The following is a 17,952-nucleotide window of genomic DNA, read 5'->3' as shown; positions in this document are numbered from 1 at the left end:
AGTCAATGGGTTCAGATAGACAATTTGCTGGCTGACTGTAAATAGGATTTATTATCAGGTATCCTCCTCAAAGCGAACGTTATCTGGCAGTGCTTAGAAGTTGATACAGCATGTCCTCTCCACCACCATCTTCCTCACCCTCTTCATCTATTCGGACCAACCGCCGCAAAGGCTACATAAAACCCCAAGAAACTCCCTTTGCCAACTCTGCCCGCTCACGCTCATCCGTGATGGCTTTAGGAAGTTTGTTTATCTACAACGTGTTTGCCTATTGTGGGTGAGCTGACACATTGCAAACAGGCATCCAGCATCTTCAGCACTTTTTCGCGAAGTCGACACGGATATTTCGGGGGACGTACAAACCCCAGAAGTCTTCCTCTTTAGCCAGCACTCCTGATCGGGGAAGGGATTCGGCGTACGCCTCCCTCATCGGCTCCTCCGACATCATGTCCTCACCAACCTGCTACGCCTCCTACGACGACGTACAAGAAGAGTACGAAGACGAGAATGAGGAGAGCAATGCTGAGAGCGATGACGAGGTACCTTTACCGCCGGAGGAGAAGAGGGTGGAGCACCCACCGCCACTGGCCGCTGAGCTCGCGCCGGGGAGGTTTAGACAAGATCTCATCCATGCTCTCGATCTGTGCAAGTCGGCGTGGTTTCCGTCGTCACCGCCCACCGCGACCGCTGAGAATACCGAGGAAGCAGAGAATGAAGTGGAGGAGTCGGAGGATATGGGATTAGTTCGCCTCGCCATCTCCGCAATCCGCGCAGCTCGTACGTACTCCCGCCACTCAACGTCTCCCTTCCCCGGAATCGACAAACCCTCCCTCGATACACTGGCCGTACTCCAAGGAATCGCAGTCCGCGACGCGAACCCACCAATCAACTCGGTTGAACGGGAGAGCGTGAAGACGTGGATCGAGGGAATCGAGGCGAGACTTGCAACGGAGAGCGTAAGCCTCGGAGCTCTCCCGTCCCGAGAGGATTTCGACGACATTCGCCACTGGTACAAAGCCGTCATCCTCCACTTCCTCCCCCAGGGTCTTCCACCCATCCCGCCCCAATGCTTGGGCGGAGGGATATCGTACGCGATGTTCGATTACGGAGATGTCAGACAGACATTCGATCCCCTCCTCGCCGCCCTCGTTACGGGTCTCCCCCTCATCCACGCCCATAACACGGCAACCACACTCTCTTCCCGCCCGTTCGGTTTAATAACACGATATCATCCCATCCCCGACCTCCCGTATCGGCGGTCCGAGAATCTTACGTATTGGTCCAAAGCGTTGGAGGAGAGGTGGGGGGTGCCTATGATGCACGGGGGTTGGAAGATTGAAAAAGTGATAAAGGCAGGAGAAGAGGACCGTGGGAAAGGAGAGCGGATGTTGTGGATGAAGATTGGGATGTGGGTTGAGGCTGTTGTTGAGGAATTTACCCGACCTACGACCGATTGAGGTGGTTGAGGGCAGGTGGAGTAGATGAGGTGGTGGAGGGGCTGGAGGTTGGTGTTGGAAAGATGGGCATTGAGTAAGCATTGCGCAAGGATTCAACCTATGGGATCATACCATTCTATACCATATCATGTCTAGCAGTACTAGCCGTCTATACGTTACTCATGCCAATGTCAACGGGAACGTCCAGCGCCTCGTAATCTCCAAGAAATCCGTTTAATGCCGGCCATGGGATGAACCCCATATGTAACCCACCAATTCATACAGCGCCATGTCCCGACCCATTATGCAAGATATCATGCTCCAAACACGGAAAACAAATCATCTCCAACTCAACCCTATGCGCACAAAATCCCGCATGCATCCTCAACTCCCACCTCATCACACACCTCATCTCTCTCCACCTGACCCAATCCCTTCCCAATCCCACACCGAACAAGTATGCCACATAGAGGAGGTCTTCTTCCATGATGGAGCGGTATTCCCAGTTGAGGACGAAGCGGACGGCGGCGGCATTGTGGAGGATGGGGAGGGGGATATGGGATCGGCGCCATTCGTTGAGGAGAGAATTTGTTAGGAAGGATTTCCAGGCGCGTTCGAGGGGGGCAGAGGCGTGCACAGTTAACTTCGGGGGAGTCCACTTCATCACGTCGAACTCGACATCCCTAAACTGCTCGGCTACCTCCCGAGGGATTCCATCGAAAGAGAGCATATCGACACCAGTAAAGGGATGTCTCAATCGACTCGGCACCAAAATAATTGAGCGGACGTAGAGCTGTGTGCTATACTTCAATTGTCGGCACGTGAGATGCATTGCGCACACTGAACGCTGGTCAAGCAGCGAAAGGATGGATGAAGTAAGTTCATAAGGTAACGACAGAAGAGAAGTGGCAGAACAGTAAGGCTCGTGAGCCAGCAGGAGCTGTTGGTCGCTGACCATGGTAGGTGGGTGTATATGCTGGGTGCAGTGGTGGGGGTGCGCGGGACAAAAGGGTCCCAGGGAAGGTGGGTAAGGTTGCGAGGGCGCATACAATCAGTCGTTCGCACAGCCTGCTGAGAACGTCAAGTGAATGGAAAGAATACGATGTGTACGTATACACGGTCTGTGTGTCACCCTTGTCACTCCCGCTGTCTACTCCAGGTTTTACCCACGAACAACGGCTTCATACAAGTGCGCAGACATCTCTGTTGTTATTTGTCAAGGAGGCGGTTGGACTGTCGTGCTGGTGCTGGTGCCGGTGGTATGGGTATCGTGGATATTGAACATATACTCCAGAAAGAAGAACTCCAAATGGGCCTCTCCAAGTTCACTTCAAGGTCATCCTCCTCTCCAACCCCATCCCCCCAACGACAACCCCCCTCGCTCCCCTCCCACCCCCATTCCCACCCTCCTCCCCATGCCCATTACGCCCACCCCCACAAACAACATCCAACACCATCCCCAACCCTTCCCCCTCAAAAACCCACCCCTCCCTCCTCTTCCTCCCCCCAATCCCAATACACTCAACCCCCCTCCCCCTAATCTCCCCAACATCGACCCTGACTCTACTCTCCCTCAAATAAACAACATGGGTAATGTAGGACGACCACGGTGTGGAGTCAATGGTGGCGAGGGAAACCGTAACGGGTACGATTCCGGTATCGGCGAGTTGGGATTCGAGACATGCGCGGACGATTGCGCGCAAGAAGTCTGTGGCGGTCATTCCGCCTGTTTCGCGATCGGGGGTGCTGTTCAGCAATAACACCTTTGGTACATCTCTCTCCTTAATCCTCCTTCCAACGCCCCTAACGACGAGAGTAGGAATGATACTCGTGTATAAACTGCCGATGGAGTAGATGATCGAAGTGCACCCCTCGACGGCTCTGACGACTTTCGGGTTCGGGGCGGGAAGGATTTCGTGCCCGTAGGAGGAGATGTAGTGGATCCTCGTAATCGGACTCGAGAGTGCGAGGGATGCGGATGATTTCGTCGGGACGTGGGGGTCTGGTGTCGAGACCAAGCCGCGTAGAGTTCCGGGTGGTGCCAATTCATCTTCATCCGTGTCATAGACGGTAGAGGAGGATGGCTGGGAAGGGTCGCGAGGTGTTATATGGGTTGGTGTGGGATGCGATATCTGGGATTGACCGGCAATGAGTGTCCCATCCTCCAATATCGCCGCAATATTCATCGCAAATTGCGTATTCGTGACAGGCAACACACTCGTATACGGCGCCACCCCACAAATCGACGCGAACAAAAAAATCGCGCTTTCGAGGGATCCGAAGAATAGGCGAGCTCCGGTCAGGAAGAGGTTCCCGATTGATCCGTTACGGAAGTCGAAGGTGTTGTGCGGGGGACGGGAGCGTTTGCTTATTTCGCTTCCGACTACTGAGAAGAAAGATCGGATGAGTTCGCGTTTTTCGGAGGGGACGCCGTTCCATAGGGCGTGACGGCCTTCGACTAACTCGTTCCACTCCATCCGTGCCCGATCTTTGTCTGCCTCTGGGAGCCTGTACGACATCAACACTCGCACCGCATCCCCGCCCACACCGGGTGGATCTGGGATGAGTCGTACGAGTCGAGAGCGTATATCACCGATCCCGGGACCACCGAGTACGCGGAGGATCTCGGCTGTCGAACCACCATTGTCGGAGATGGGAAGGATATACGTACAATGTGACGACGAAAGTGATTGAAGGGTAGGCGTTAGGGCGTTACACGCCGTTCCACTGCACACCATCCTACAATGAGCAATTTGCCATGATCAAACGAAAGAAAAGCGACACACACCCAGAAAACACGACGAGCCGTACAGGAGCGTATTCCTCCTCCCCTTCCTCCGCCGCCGCCGGCTCGACTTTGACCTCCTCCCGTAATGAGCTCGGCGAACTCGGTGTTGCGCTGCCTGAACCATCCGATAGTTGGACGTGGTGTGGTGTATGTCCGTAGGATGAGAACGAGCCTTTTCTTTGGCGGTTGCGGGTATGGGGTCGTGGGGAGGACATTCGATGGTGGAGTGTTTTGAGTGTGGGGAAGTCCGAGGGGGCACGGAGCGGGTGTTGACGTGTATGGCAGCAGCGCGGGGTGCGGATGCGGAGGCTGGACGTCGGAAGCTCAACTGCTACACCATTTGCCCATCAAGAAGCTGTTGCGACCCAATGAATGATACCATTGGGTTAACTGCTACAGCATGGCCTGTTCGCAGCATTTGATTGCAGCATATACGAGTGCACGGATCTCGCTGATGTGACCGCCACGCCCGCATCATATCCCCCTTTATGTGAAGTCGTTCTTCTGCTTTCTTCTCCTTCTACCAAATCGCAGTTTTCCCAGTGAGCTGGACGTATAACATTGGATGATGAACAGTCGAAAGAAGCAGCAAAAGCCAGTCATGGGCCCAGCCAGGTTCGCAGCCAGCGAACCCCTCCGGCCCCCTAAATCCGCCAAGAATCGACCGGTGCTGCATAAGTCATTCATGGATCTCTTGACGTTTGCGAGTCTCCGTTCATATGGTATCCAACTCTCTACCTTTATTACGGTTACGGTCGTTGAACTAACGGAAATGGATACAGCTAAACGCCGGACTTATCAGATATCCGCACCGATTGCGTTCGAACATGTGGCGCATGCGAGGGATGAGGAAGAGGCAAGGGTGTTGTTGCAGAATTGGCAGAAGACGAGTGGGGGGTCGAAGCTCATGGGTACCGCTCTCTCTCTTCATTCCCTGCCTACTCTTGCAGCTGAGCTGACAAACTCGCAGTTTCCAACATGCCCCTGAAAGTTGCGAGCCGTTCAGTTATCTCTGCTCCTATGCTATTGCAGACCGCTCCACCCCAACCGCTGCGAGCAGCACCACCTATTCCCCTCCCCGCCGACGCAGTGGACAAGTTTCTCGCCGAATTGGAGGTACAACAGAAGCGCGTCTCCCCTACCTCCCTTAAACCCAAATCATCCAAAACTCCGCTCTCCCCACCTCTCTCCCCCGCATCTAAATCAACCCAATCGGAACCACAAGTCGAGATCAGCACGATCGATGCTGTGAGTACCGTGGTTGTCAGGAGGGTTACGCGAGAAACGGCAATGCGCGTCGAGGAGATGTTCGAGAGGCAGCTCAAAGGGTTTAGGCCTACTCCGACAACCATCGAGAAGTCGGCCGCGACAAAGACGTATTTCGAGTTGGCTTATTCCAAGATCTTGCACCCGTCTGCTTCGTCCCCCTCTCCAGCGTACCCTTACACCCCACCCGCTCTGCGTATCAAGGCTTTGGAAGAAGAGCTTTTGTCACATCCGAGTTTGACACCACAAGACCGTGCCGAGGTCTTGGAGAAATTCAGGTTGGAGGAGGAAGGCTACCTCCGTAACATGCGCCGCGCAATCGGACCCGGCTCATTTGTCTCCGTCAAGAATATCGGACGTGGGGCATTCGGCGTTGTCAAACTCGTCAAAGAGAAGGATGGTATGGGCGCCCCGAATAAACCGAAGGTGTATGCGATGAAGTGTATCAAGAAGAGTGAGATGTTGAGGAGGGGTCAGGAAGGGCATATCCGTGCTGAACGTGATGTGTTGGTGAAGGCTGCTGGGAGTGAGGCCGGGAAGGGTGGGATTGTGGAGTTGAAGTGGAGTTTTCAGGATGCTGACTTTTTGTACGTTCCGGAGTTGTGATATCAGCGACATACACTGACCCTGGGACTTACAGGTACCTCATCATGGAATACATGCCCGGTGGCGACCTCCTCAATCTCCTCATCGAACGCGATACATTCCCGGAACCCTTCACCCGCTTCTACATCGCGGAAATGATCCTCTGTATCGAGGAAACCCATGCCCTCGGTTTCATCCACCGCGATGTCAAACCCGACAACTTCCTCTTCGACGCCCGAGGTCATATGAAAATCTCGGATTTTGGATTGGCTACGGATTTGAGGTGGGAGCATGATGGGGCGTACTATGAGGCGCAGAGGAGGGATTTGTTGAGGAGGACTGGGGTTGGTGTTGAGGGGGATACGATTGACAGGAGGAAGGGGGCGGAAGTCCTAAACAAGCTCGGCCCGGACGGTGAAGGGGCGTTTGGGGGTGGTGATCACGTTCTGAGTTGGAGGGAGAAGAAGGGGAAGAGGATGTTAGCTTACAGTGTCGTTGGTACGAATTCCTATATGGCGCCTGAAGTCATTCGTGGGGAAGGCTATGACGCTTCCTGTGACTGGTGGAGTCTTGGCGTTATTCTGTTCGAGGTATGGATTGTTGCTCGCAAGCTTGACATAATTGGAAGCGCTAACAATCACACACAGTGTCTCTACGGCTTCCCCCCCTTCGTCTCCAAGACCCGTCACGCAACCCGCATGAAGATCCTTCGCTGGCGCGAAAGTCTTCGCTTCCCCTCCGGCCCCCGAATCTCCCCCGAAGCCAAAGACCTCATCACCCGCCTTATCTGCGAACGTCAAGATCGTCTCGGTTCCTCCCTCTCCACCCGCACCGCCGGTCGGCCTAACTCGATGTATGCCACTGCGCGTGGTAGGCCGGAAGAGAGAGATGGTGGGATTCAGGCTGATGCGGGGGAGATAAAAGCGCACCCGTGGTTCAAGGGAATCGATTGGGCTACCCTCCGCGATCAAGAAGCTCCATTTCAGCCGGAGGTTAAGGATATCTTTGATACCCGCTACTTCGAGGAACTCAGCACGGACGAACCCCTCGCCGCACCCGGTGCAGCCGCTGGCGGAGCCGCTGAACGTGCAAGGGATGTGCTGTTGCGTGATCGAGTCCACGGAGCACTCGCGTTGGAGATGAGGAAGAATCTGGCGTTTAAGGGGTATACCTTCAAGGGTGGTAAGAAGAAGGAGTTCTTGAAGGAGTTTAGGAGGGAGATGGAGCAGAGACTCGAGGAGGAGGAGAGGAGTAGGGCGAGTCTTGAGGTTGAGGAGGGGCAGGGTGGGAGGGCTATGAGTTTGTGATGTTTTCATTATGCATGTTTTGTCGAGTTTTCGTTGTGGTGGGCTTATAATTGTAGTGTTGTATCGCTGGGTGATTTGTTATCAATAACGAGGATATATTTTGATTCTGTATCATCGACAACCATGGTATATAGATCCCACTCCGGATCGACATTTTACTTCTGCTCCAAATGCTCCTTAGCATACTCCCTCCCCTTCTCAACACCCTCAGTAACAACCTTCTCCGCCCTCTCCACACCCTCCTCAACATTATGGATCGCAGTCTCGACCTTCTCCCTAACCTCCGCATGTACCTTTGCAACCTGCGGCACAGTACGCTGCTCGTATCTCCAAGCCAACTCACTCACATTCTTCGCGGTCTCAGGAAGGAAATAGTGCGCTCCACCGACGAGGAAAAGAGCCGAGGTGAACATCCGCAACGGCCAAATCCTGTTACGTGCGACGATCGATCCAGCCATTCCAGAAACAACGACATAAATCGCTCCGGGCAACAACTCTTCATTTCGGGGTGCGACTTCGCGGAGGGTGGATTCCACGGCCTTCTCGTATCCGATCCAGGAGTTGACGGCGGAGTGGAGGTGGGCGCGGGCAGCGAAATATTCTTCTGAGACCTTTTGGCGGGCGAGGCGGATGTGGACTTCGAGGGGAGAGGGGGGGATGGATTCGAGGGTTGTGGTGGTGACTGGGGTGTCGTAGATAGGCTATCGCAGTCAGTCAGTACTAATCCATTAACAAACACAGTGATGATGACGGCACGTACCTTCTTGTAGGGACCGAGACGGTCAGAGGGGGACGGAGTAGCCTCGGCGTGGACGGGGTTAGAGGTCAAGAGCGAAGCTCCACCGACGGCGGCAACACCGGTCGCGGTGAGGTACTAAGCCAACAATTAGATCATGCTGCTCAATGCAAAAAAGGCGACATACCTTGAGTGATCTGAACATGACTGGATCGTATTTTCTTCGAAATCGCGACGTTACGGAACTGACGATCCCGGCATGCACGGTTTCAGGGGCAGCAGGCCTGAGGACGGGAGAAATCGTCGTTACCGCAAGCAACCGGCATTTCTCGTACACAAATCGCCAACCATCAATGTCTTTATTACGGCGATCTCTCCAGCTTCGTTCGACTTCTTCGTCGCTCAATGTCGCCGGTGCCAGCCGTGCTTACGCCTCAAAGCGAAGCCGTCCCAACGGCCGCGGAGCTTCGACTGACCCCATCGACGCATGGATGAACGAGGAGGGCTGGGAGAATGACATGCACAACACCGCACACATTCAGTTGGAGCAGCACCGTTTGACGAGGGAGTACTACAGGAAGTCAGCGTACGAGCTGCCTATGCTTTCGCGTACGTATACCATATCCATCGGTTGAGGTTGAGGTTGAGTTACGTTAGCCATGCACAGTGCTGATGTGAAAGCGTGTTTAGAGCTCAGCAAGCCCTTCAAACCACCAACCCAAGAGCAACCCTTGAGGTTCCGCTACACGTCCTACCTCGGCGAACAACACCCCGCAGAGCGCAAAGTCGTCCTCGAAGTCCGCGTGAAAGACCTCGGCCTCACCGACGTTCAAGCGCACAAACTCAAGCTCCTCGCCGGAGCACGGTACGACCCCACAACCGACGTCATGAAGACGAGCTGTGATAGTTTCTCGCACAGAGCGCAGAACAAGAAGTTCTTGAGTGACCAGTTGGATAGGTTGGTTGCGGAGGCAAAGGATGGGGGGGAGACGTTTGCGGATATTCCGTTGGATACGAGACATGTTAAGACGAAGAAGAAGTTGCAGTTCCCCAAGGAGTGGCTCAAGCTAAAGAACGAGGGAGCTGTGGAGGCGCAGGCATAGAAGTGGGTGTAGGATATATTCGAATGAACCTTATCTGAAAGTCGTCGTCGCGCAGTCCGCAATCGGTTGAAGGAGTATGGGAATGGAGTCAGTCTTCAATACAACTGAGGACAGTACGATATGTCATACCAAAACACCCAAAAAAGCACTTATACGCCTTTCAACTAGCTATCCCTATCACTAAACCCTCATCAGTATATCCTCCTCCATAACATTCATCCCAACATCCCCCACCACCGGCTCAACCCCCAACTGCGACTCCGTCGGCTCCTCACTCACCCGTTGTTCGTCCCTCGGCGGGGGCGGTGCAGCAGTCGCCTTGACCTCAACATACACCGCCCTAACCTTCGGCCTCTCCATCGTCCGCACCCCCATCTTCCCCTCTACCTCAGCTTGGATGGTGGCGATGTCGTTCAAATTCTTGACAGATGACAGAGCTTTCGTGGCGGCGGCATAGTTTTCCGTACTCCCCGTAAATGTCTCCAACGTCTTCGCATGTGCCTCCTTCATCTCCTCCACCTCTCTCTGCAACGCGGCGATTTTCTCCGCCAGTGTTTGCGCTGCCTTTTCTTCGTCGGTTCCGGAGAGCGTGGGCGTGGGACGGAGGATTTGGGAGGTGGGGTAGACGGAGCCGAAGATTTCTTCCATCCATTCGTGACGGCGGATGTAGCGGGCTTGTGCCACGACGACGGGATCGAGGGTGTCGAGGTCGTCGCCTTCTACGTCTTCGCTCAGGTCTTCCTGCATCGCTTGCCATTCACGCGGCCCTCCTTGGCGGGGGTCGAGTCTTTGCCTCTTTCGCGGCTGCTGCTGGGATGGTGGTGGGCCCATCGCTAGCGCTGCGGGCACGGCACCGGGCTCGGAGTGGAGGTGGAACAGTGGGCTTTGTGCGAGATTCGGGAGTGGGTATCGTCGTGGCGGGAGTGGTCGCGATGATTGTATATCAGCAAGAACGCGTTCCTCAGCAGCAGCCGCATAATGTATGAACCACAACTGCTCATTCCCACCCCGCACCAACCGATACCGGCGGCGGGTGGTAGTTGTTGCGCCGTCGGGTGCGGCAGACGGATCAGTTGGATCCCATCCATACTTACTCTCGTAAAACTCCAATACGGTACCCTGCCCCAAACCCTCCACGCCCCCAAACTCCTGCACATGCAATACCTCGGGTCCCAACCACTGCATTCCATCACTCGGCGGGACTCGCTCCTGCATTTGTGGCATCCAGACTAGGTAGCCTGATCCGGGTTTGGGGCGATCGATCCAGTTCCATTGGAAGGTTGCGTCGCGTATTAGGGTTGGGGCTTGCGAGAGCATTTGGGCGGCGGTGAGGGGAGAGAGGTGGGGGAGGGGGGGGTAGTTGAGGCCGGCTTTGCACCAGAGGTGGGGGCGGAGGTCGGGGGGGATGGAGAGGAGGGCGTGCGTTGCTGCCATTGCGATCGTCTCGTGAAGTGATTCGGGATGAATGCGATGAATGCTGGGATGAATGCTGTCGCGTCTTGGTGGTGAGTGGACGCGTTTGTCCCTGAATGCCGTGGTTGGCCTGACGACGGCGTGCATGAGGGTAAACAACCACCAAACTCACCAAGAAGAGGAAGAGACGAGGATAAGATGTCTTCCGGTATGCCTCCATCACCGCCAATATCGGAGTCAGATCCAGCAAAACCCTCCATGTTCAGCTTCGGAAAGGGCATGACAAGATCCGAAACCCTCGCAACCTTTGCCCGAGCACCCTTCTCAACCCAACTTCAACGCCTAACAACCCACGCCCTCCCCTCCTCCGACGAACTAACCCTCCGTATCTCCTCCCGCTCAACACCCGACGCACTTTGCGAAATATCCTCCATAGCTACCGATGCAGAAAAGTGGATTCGGAATACGAGACTCGTGTTGGAAGGGTTGGATGCGGAGGATGATGTCGAGTGGGCGGGACAGGGCAAGGATGGGTTCGTGGGTGTTGAGGCGCAGGTGGGACGGTTTAATATGTTGTTATCGACATATCTCTCTGTGTCTCTCACTGTACTCGAGCGACCGGATGTGCGGCCCTCCCCCGGATTCGGCGAGGCACCATCTTCCTCTTCACAGGAAAACCCGGCTGGACCATTATTGGATCGCCTCGACGCCCTATCACAATCATTCCAAGACCTTTTGGTGATACATGGCAGAATTAAACAACAAGTCGATATTGCGTTAGAGTGGACAGAAGTCTCCCAGACTCTATCCGAAATCGACTCGGAATTGATACGGTGCGACACACTCATCTTCGAGCTCGAGGAAGCGCGACACATCCCCCCACCATCACCCTCCCTCGACGTCAACTCCCTCGAAGCCCTCGTCGCAGTGAACGACGGCCGAAGAAGAACTGGATCCGGAACCAGACACGCACGAACAGCAAGCCTCGCCACCCTCCCAACCCAAACCTCCGCCCCCCTAACCCGCCTCGAAGGCCTCATGGCCCCCCTCCGCGCATCTCTCTCATTCCTCACCCCCCGGTTATCCTCCTTTACGACTCGCGCAACAAACATCTTCCCCTCCGCTGTCAAAGCCCTACAGGACCGTAAACATGGCGTCGAGAAGCGGTGGGGGAAGCTCGAGGGGACGGTGGAGAGGGTGAGGGAGGAGTTGGGGGAGGATCAGTGGGTTGTTGTGTTTCGTGCTGCGGGAGGGCAGTGTAGTGATATGATTTCGTCCATTTTGCGTACGCTCGGAAGACTTCAATTGTCTGCTGAGGAGGGGAGCGGGAGTGGGAGTTGGGATCGAGAAACACTGTTATCGTGGCAAGGAAAGAGGGAGGGCTACGTTCCCGCCATCCCACGCGTCCTCGCCGTCATTGAAAAGGGCATACGGGATCGCCTCACAGTGAATGGGGAAGTCCTCCGTCTCTACGAGGGACTAAAACAGGAGTGGGAGAAACTTGAGGGGGAGGTACGGGAGATGGATAGGGTTTTGGAGGAGGAGGACGCGTTTGGGACGTTGAAGTCGAGTGAGCGGGAACCGGAAGTGGAACCGCCCCGAAAAGGCAGGATGGAGGAGTTGAGAGGGGAGGGTTCTCGCACACCGGGGAAGAATGGGGAAGAGATGATGGTGGCGGCGGAGGGGTGGGATAGTACCCCGCCGAGTCAACTCAAAGTCCCACTGCCGCGACGGGAAGCCGCTATCCCAATCCCGAGGCCGACACCGTTTAGTCAGCGGAGGGTCGTGTCGCATAATGGGTACGGGGGGGAGACACCAAGGAGGGGGAGTACTAGTAATGCTAGTGCTAGTGTGGTGTCGACGTCTACACCCTCGTTGAGGAGTGGGGTTACGAGTCCGACGCCATCGACAATGGGAGGGAGGAGATTTGAGGGGGGGTTGATTCCGTTGACGGCGCGGCCGAGGTGGAATGTGAGTCCGAAAGCCGGGGTTTTGGCTGAGTCCGTGTCCAGTTCTCCCACACCTACGTCGAAACTCGGCAGATTGGGCGGGATGAGGAGCGTGAGTGTGAGTAGCGGGACGGAAGTGAGTCCGAGTCGACTGGCTATGCCCCCACCCGCTGCGCCCCGTAGCGTGAGGAGAACGAGTGGGATTCCGAGAGTGGTGACGCCTTCTGCTCTCCCGAAACCGACGACGTCTGCGCCGAGTACGCCAAAACTCGGGGTTCCACGAACGCTGGGTACCGGTGTCTGCAGCACGCCGGGTATCGCGGTAGTCCGTAGCACGCCTGAACGGGATCGTAGGGCGAGTGATATTGGCGGGAGTCCAGTACGGCGACTCAGTGGTATTCCGACGCCGAAACGACGGGTCAGTGAAATCCCTCCTCCTCCTGGGCGAAGGGTGAGTGGGATCCCGGTGCCGGGTACTGGGGGTTGTACGCCGAGGAGAGCGGGGAGTGCGTTGGGCATGGGGATGAGTGATGTGGGTGAGGCGGCGGCGGGTTCTCGGCTTGCTGCAGCTGCGGTTGGGAGTGCGACGAGTAGTCCGGTCAAGAGGCCGATGTCGCGGGTGGGTGGGGTGTCTTCTGGTGTGGGTACGCCGAGACGACCGGGGAGTTCGTTAGGGAGTGCGAAGACTGCGCCGTCGACACCGGGAACGACACCGGGAACGGCTGCTGGGTTGAAGACCCCGGTTGTTGGGACGCCGAGTACGGCGAGGAGAACGAGTGGGATTCCGATGCCGGTTGGGACGCCGGCAAGGAGTATGTCGAGGTTGCGAGGAAACGAGGGGGAGAAGGAGAAGGCTTTGCCGAAGTGGAAATGAATGCGCGAATGAGTGTGGAGTGTCTATCATATGGAGTTCACCGGCGTACTTTTGATTTAGGGATAATTTCGCCTTCGTCGGCAAAACGAGCATTTTCGAACACACCCACGGTCTCCTCCATCACGTGCAGGTATATAGATACAGCGCGCAATGACCTCAGGTGGACATCATCCCTCAGCGGCCCGCACAAAGACCGAGAAGACCGCGGATCATGGAGAGTCTTATATTATTGGCCGCACCCCTTCAATTGCTATTATTGCAAGGTATACACAGACAATCACAACAAATACGACAATGGGAAAGGAAGAGATCAAACGAATTGGCATTGTCGGTGCTGGGTCAATGGGATTGAACATGTCCCTCATGTTCCGCGATGTCGGAATGGACGTAAGCGTGTTCGATATCGTGAGTGATAATGTTGATAAGGCAATAAAACTAGCAAAGGAGGATCCGGATGCGAAGAAAGGTGGATCGACGGAGGGATTGAAGGAGTACTCACATTTCGCCAATTCATTCGATGAGAAGGCACGCCGTGTTATTTTGTTGTCGATTTCGCATGGACACCCGACGGATGAGGTCTTGGATAATTTGTTGCCGTTGTTGAAGGAGGGAGATATTATTATCGACGGAGGAAACGAGTGGTGGGAGGAGACCGAGCGCCGTCAACGCCGCTGCGAAGAAAAGGGTGTTTTCTTCATCGGTATGGGTGTTTCAGGCGGGTACCAATCCGCTCGCCGTGGGCCCTCGATGAGTCCCGGTGGGTCTAAGGAGGCTTTTGATATTGTGGAGGATATGTTGAAGAGTGTCGCTGCGAATTCTGAGCAGGGTGGGCCTTGTGTGACGTATGTTGGACCCCGTGGGAGTGGGCATTATGTCAAGATGTTGCATAATGGAATTGAGCAGGGTATGCTCGGTGTCATCTCTGAAGCGTATGCGGCGCTTCACGCTATCCTCAACTCTGGACCTGATCCGAAGCATCGTGACGCGAATCAGCAGATTGGGGAGATTCTCGCTAAGTGGCGCGATGGCGGGGAGTTGAAGAACAACTTCCTCGTTGATATCGGGGTGGATATTTGCACTCGTAGGGGCGGAGACGGGAAGAGTGAGAAAGAACCGGGGGAGGTTGTCGATGTCGTCGAAGACAAGGTCGTTCAGGATTCGGACAATACGGAGGGAACGGGGGTGTGGTCGCTTCGTGAGGCTGCGGCGCGACATGTTTCTGCGCCGACTATTGCCGCGGCACATTTCATGCGTATCGCATCTTCGAACCGTCCTGATCGTCTTGCGTTCGTCAAGAACGGACCCCAAATCCCCACGCCCATGAATGCTCCACTCGAGGGCAAAGAGCGGGATGAGTTCGTCGAGGATTTGAGGAAGGCTGTCTACCTGTCTTTCTTGGCCGCATTCATCCAGGGAATGGGTTGTATTGCCAATGCTTCCAAGGACGAAGAGTGGGATGTCAAGATGAGCGAGGTGATGCGTATCTGGCGCGCAGGGTGTATCATCACCTCCGACTACATCGCCGACCTCCTCCAACCCATCTTTGCCTCTCAAGAAGACCTTCGCAACCTTCTTACCCACCCCTCCGTCGCGCGCGAAGTCCGCACCAACTTCCCCTCCCTCAAACGCATCGTAGCCTGGGCAATCCAACACGATGCTCACTGTCCCAGTATCTCTGCGAGTTTGGAGTGGTGGAAGTACTGCGGTCAGGAGGAGTTACTGCCTACGAGCTTTATGGAGGGCGAGATGGATTTGTTTGGTGGTCATTCATATGATTTGAAGAGGGAGGGGAATGAGGGGACGGAGAAGGGGAAGCATCATACGGAGTGGAGGAAGCCTTAAATGCTCAGAGCAGACTGAGGAAAGAGGAGGTGTAGGGTATAGTTACGGAGAATGATATGATTACCTACGTATACCTAGATATGGAGAGATACATGAATACCATATCGTTAAGAGGGTACTTGAATACGGAGTTCATGGTCGCCACATCGTTAAAAGTGATTCACCATTCCACGCCTGTCAGAATCCCGTTGGTTGACCCTTGGTATCAAAGGCTCTTTTGAGAAAATAGCTTTCAGGCCCTCTTTCAAATGAAAAATCATGAATCATACGGAAGGACATACTCAAGTAACTTCGCTTGAAAACATCGTCGTTATCGGCACGTGCAGCACGTCATAAGCGGTTGGGGTTATGCCAAAGGTCACCACCAACGAAAAGGACACTCGATCAGCAGTCCAAGCAGTCGCATATACAGACTCTCACTGGCTCAACTCCGTCTCTGATAGCGTAATATGGGCATGACCTCCCTCTTCTCCTCCATCTGGAGTTACCTCCGCTCCTGGTTCTGGACGGTACGTCTCCTCTCCTCTCTCCCCTCTTATCCACTGTTCTCCTCCTTAGAGTTCATGCTAACGATCATTAGACCGAAATGGAGTTGACACTCATCGGCCTCCAAAACTCCGGCAAAACAACACTGTTGACAGTCCTCTCCGGCGGCGAGTTCACCGAAGACACCATCCCAACGGTCGGGTTCAACATGCGAAAGGTCTCCAAAGGATCCGTGACACTGAAATGGTGAACTATCTCCGTCGCCCAATCATTTCACGATAGGGCTGACCAATAATTCACAGCTGGGATCTCGGCGGCCAACCCCGCTTCCGCTCAATGTGGGAACGCTATTGCCGCGGCGTCTCCTCCATCGTATTCATCCTCGACGCCTCCGACCCCTCCAAAATCTCCACTTCCCGAACTGAATTGCACTCCCTCCTCGCACTGCCAACACTCGCCTCTATACCCCTTCTGGTGTTGGCTAATAAGAATGATTTGAGGAATGTGGAGGGACATGATGTGATGAGTGTTGATGATGTTATTGAGCAGATGGAGTTGGGGAGGGTGGAGGGGAGGGAGTGTAGTTGTTATGCGGTCAGTGCGAAGACGGGGGAGAATTTGGATGCGGTTATGGGGTGGTTGGTTGCGAGGTGAGCCTCCAGTAACACGTCCATCTATGGGTGCACATTGTTCATTTCTGGTGGATGCTAATGTGAGCTTACAGGGCGAAGAACGCGAAGCGATGATGCCGGAGACATGTTCGGTTATGGACAAGCTGAGATGACTTTGCCCTGAGATTTCGTATGGGATGTTACAGCCATGAGGGCCGAGACGGCCGAGACGAGACACCGTGGTCTTGCAACGCGAGCCTATCAAACGGCACAGTTGATACGGGACATTCAAAGCAATGAATCATGTGGTATATTGCGTTCTCTCTGAACGTTTCCTAGTTAGTAATCTCACTCACACACTCCCACTCCCCCCTCAAGTTCTCCTTCCAAAGCGTAACCGAATCATCCCCACAGCTCACCGCCAACACTCCTCCACTCAAACTCCAACTCACCCGCCAAACCACATCCGGGAACTTCTCCGTCTTCAACGGCTTCTTCTCCCACGGCTCTCCAGGGGCAGACTGTGTCCAGATCAAAACGGTCTTATCTTGTGAGGAGGATGCAAGGTAGGATTTGGGGAGGCCGGTGTTGGGTGCCCAGGCTACGTCGCGGACCCAGTCGGAGTGGCCGGCGAGGGTTGCTTCTTCAAACCATTCGAGGTTTTGGGGGTTGTAGGTCCAGATTTTGACGTAGTTATCGCAACCGGCCGTCGCAAATCGTCGGACTTCCTCCTGTGATGCTCCATGCGTAGTAGTCACCAACGAACCCGGCAAGAGTGAGGGACCCCAGGACACGCCATTGACACCGACGGCGTGGGCGGGGAATGTACGGGTATCCCATGATCCGTCTTCGCGGAACTCCATCACGCTTACACGGCCGTCGGAGGACGCGGCGGCGAGGACGGCTCCCAGGCTATGTGGTGCCCAACACAATGCGTTCACACTCCCCGAATGCACGGTACTCTCCATCAACTTACTCCACACACCCTTCTCCTCGCGCCAGATAATGACTTTACCATCATATGACGCACTCGCGAGGATCGTTCCGAATTTGGGGTGGGCCCAGGCGAGTTGCCAAATTGGACCGGTGTGGCCGCGGAGGGTTTCGATGAGTTTTTGGGGGGCGGAAGGGTCGGCATCTGAGGGGGGAAGTTCGAAGATGTTGATTGTGCGGTCGGAGGAGCAGGTTGCTAGACGGCGGCCGTAGTAGTCGAGGACGGCATCATGCTGTGGGCAGCATTAGTGATCCATTGCGAAGCCAGTTGCCGGGGAAATAAGGCGAGGACTTACAATCTGGTCCTCGTGGAAGGTCTCCATGGTTGTTACACCTGCTTGAGTAGCCATTCTGGATCAGTTGGGTTATGTTTCTTTCGGTTGTCTGGTGTTGTCACCGCGACTCGACCGTCGTGTGGTATGCACCGTCCAGGGCCAGTAAGGGATCATACAACGGAGATATCGGATTCTACCATCATTTTCTAGTCTGAATTGAATAGAAAGGGTTTCTCGTCATTAACTCACCTAGGCTTTGCCCTCTTTATCACCCACCTCACGCACTCC

General features: G+C 54.9%; 11 protein-coding genes across 11 annotated transcripts; 6 read left to right on the top strand and 5 right to left on the bottom strand.

Annotated features, from left to right (window-relative positions):
* Positions 1-110: 110 nt before the first annotated feature.
* SAICODRAFT_10347 (uncharacterized protein) lies at positions 111-1,457 on the top strand (the record flags this gene model as incomplete). Its single annotated transcript, XM_019165220.1, has 2 exons — positions 111-243; positions 301-1,457. The coding sequence occupies 2 exons, from the start codon at positions 111-113 to the stop codon at positions 1,455-1,457; spliced, it is 1,290 nt and encodes a 429-aa protein (XP_019021171.1).
* A 128-nt stretch (positions 1,458-1,585) lies between these two features.
* Positions 1,586-2,578, bottom strand: SAICODRAFT_180764 (uncharacterized protein). Its single transcript, XM_019165899.1, has one exon. The coding sequence runs from the start codon at positions 2,392-2,394 to the stop codon at positions 1,714-1,716; it is 681 nt and encodes a 226-aa protein (XP_019021170.1). The 5' UTR covers positions 2,395-2,578; the 3' UTR covers positions 1,586-1,713.
* Positions 2,579-2,761: 183 nt separating this feature from the next.
* On the bottom strand, positions 2,762-4,464 carry SAICODRAFT_97959 (UPF0052-domain-containing protein; the record flags this gene model as incomplete). Its single annotated transcript, XM_019172134.1, has 2 exons — positions 4,225-4,464; positions 2,762-4,163 (listed from the first exon to the last, which is right to left on the bottom strand). The coding sequence occupies exons 1-2, from the start codon at positions 4,437-4,439 to the stop codon at positions 2,762-2,764; spliced, it is 1,617 nt and encodes a 538-aa protein (XP_019021169.1). The 5' UTR covers positions 4,440-4,464.
* A 1,065-nt stretch (positions 4,465-5,529) lies between these two features.
* SAICODRAFT_62376 (kinase-like protein) lies at positions 5,530-7,382 on the top strand (the record flags this gene model as incomplete). Its single annotated transcript, XM_019169907.1, has 3 exons — positions 5,530-6,077; positions 6,131-6,665; positions 6,723-7,382. 3 exons carry the CDS (start codon positions 5,530-5,532, stop codon positions 7,380-7,382), a joined length of 1,743 nt encoding a protein of 580 aa, XP_019021168.1.
* A 155-nt stretch (positions 7,383-7,537) lies between these two features.
* SAICODRAFT_10343 (uncharacterized protein) lies at positions 7,538-8,323 on the bottom strand (the record flags this gene model as incomplete). The annotated part of the gene is made up of 3 exons (XM_019165219.1): positions 7,538-8,083; positions 8,143-8,256; positions 8,306-8,323. The coding sequence occupies 3 exons, from the start codon at positions 8,321-8,323 to the stop codon at positions 7,538-7,540; spliced, it is 678 nt and encodes a 225-aa protein (XP_019021167.1).
* A 251-nt stretch (positions 8,324-8,574) lies between these two features.
* Positions 8,575-9,199, top strand: SAICODRAFT_85816 (uncharacterized protein; the record flags this gene model as incomplete). The annotated part of the gene is made up of 2 exons (XM_019171415.1): positions 8,575-8,727; positions 8,809-9,199. Coding segments are annotated over exons 1-2 (507 nt in total), but the record flags the coding sequence as incomplete, so codon positions are not given.
* On the bottom strand, positions 9,161-10,691 carry SAICODRAFT_73793 (uncharacterized protein). The gene has a single exon (XM_019170892.1). It carries the CDS (start codon positions 10,653-10,655, stop codon positions 9,402-9,404), a length of 1,254 nt encoding a protein of 417 aa, XP_019021165.1. The 5' UTR covers positions 10,656-10,691; the 3' UTR covers positions 9,161-9,401.
* Positions 10,692-10,752: 61 nt separating this feature from the next.
* SAICODRAFT_22025 (KAR9-domain-containing protein) lies at positions 10,753-13,562 on the top strand. The gene has a single exon (XM_019166505.1). It carries the CDS (start codon positions 10,833-10,835, stop codon positions 13,455-13,457), a length of 2,625 nt encoding a protein of 874 aa, XP_019021164.1. The 5' UTR covers positions 10,753-10,832; the 3' UTR covers positions 13,458-13,562.
* A 157-nt stretch (positions 13,563-13,719) lies between these two features.
* On the top strand, positions 13,720-15,299 carry SAICODRAFT_22024 (6-phosphogluconate dehydrogenase C-terminal domain-like protein; the record flags this gene model as incomplete). The annotated part of the gene is made up of 1 exon (XM_019166504.1): positions 13,720-15,299. Exon 1 carries the CDS (start codon positions 13,752-13,754, stop codon positions 15,297-15,299), a length of 1,548 nt encoding a protein of 515 aa, XP_019021163.1. The 5' UTR covers positions 13,720-13,751.
* Positions 15,300-15,783: 484 nt separating this feature from the next.
* SAICODRAFT_32177 (ADP-ribosylation factor-like 8B) lies at positions 15,784-16,611 on the top strand. The gene is made up of 4 exons (XM_019168136.1): positions 15,784-15,808; positions 15,880-16,031; positions 16,088-16,435; positions 16,510-16,611. The coding sequence occupies exons 2-4, from the start codon at positions 15,886-15,888 to the stop codon at positions 16,529-16,531; spliced, it is 516 nt and encodes a 171-aa protein (XP_019021162.1). The 5' UTR covers positions 15,784-15,808; positions 15,880-15,885; the 3' UTR covers positions 16,532-16,611.
* Positions 16,612-16,711: 100 nt separating this feature from the next.
* SAICODRAFT_22022 (WD40 repeat-like protein) lies at positions 16,712-17,739 on the bottom strand (the record flags this gene model as incomplete). Its single annotated transcript, XM_019166503.1, has 2 exons — positions 16,712-17,622; positions 17,686-17,739. The coding sequence occupies 2 exons, from the start codon at positions 17,737-17,739 to the stop codon at positions 16,732-16,734; spliced, it is 945 nt and encodes a 314-aa protein (XP_019021161.1). The 3' UTR covers positions 16,712-16,731.
* Between the last annotated feature and the right edge of the window lie 213 nt (positions 17,740-17,952).

Source organism: Saitoella complicata, assembly GCF_001661265.1.
Source record: "Saitoella complicata NRRL Y-17804 unplaced genomic scaffold SAICOscaffold_29, whole genome shotgun sequence".
In the NCBI taxonomy this organism is placed as follows: domain Eukaryota; kingdom Fungi; phylum Ascomycota; class Saitoellomycetes; order Saitoellales; family Saitoellaceae; genus Saitoella; species Saitoella complicata.
The sequence above is the reverse complement of the archived record's forward strand: the minus strand, read 5'-3'. Positions and strand labels throughout refer to the sequence as shown.

Excerpts from the sequence above, each read along its gene's own strand:
- SAICODRAFT_73793 (XM_019170892.1), bottom strand. The coding sequence starts at position 10,655 with ATGGCAGCAACGCACGCCCTCCTCTCCATCCCCCCCGACCTCCGCCCC.
- SAICODRAFT_32177 (XM_019168136.1), top strand. The coding sequence starts at position 15,886 with ATGGAGTTGACACTCATCGGCCTCCAAAACTCCGGCAAAACAACACTG. Across the intron at positions 16,032-16,087 it reads GGATCCGTGACACTGAAATG|CTGGGATCTCGGCGGCCAAC; the intron begins GTGAACTATCTC and ends AATAATTCACAG. Across the intron at positions 16,436-16,509 it reads ATGGGGTGGTTGGTTGCGAG|GGCGAAGAACGCGAAGCGAT; the intron begins GTGAGCCTCCAG and ends GTGAGCTTACAG.
- SAICODRAFT_22025 (XM_019166505.1), top strand. The coding sequence starts at position 10,833 with ATGTCTTCCGGTATGCCTCCATCACCGCCAATATCGGAGTCAGATCCA.
- SAICODRAFT_180764 (XM_019165899.1), bottom strand. The coding sequence starts at position 2,394 with ATGGTCAGCGACCAACAGCTCCTGCTGGCTCACGAGCCTTACTGTTCT.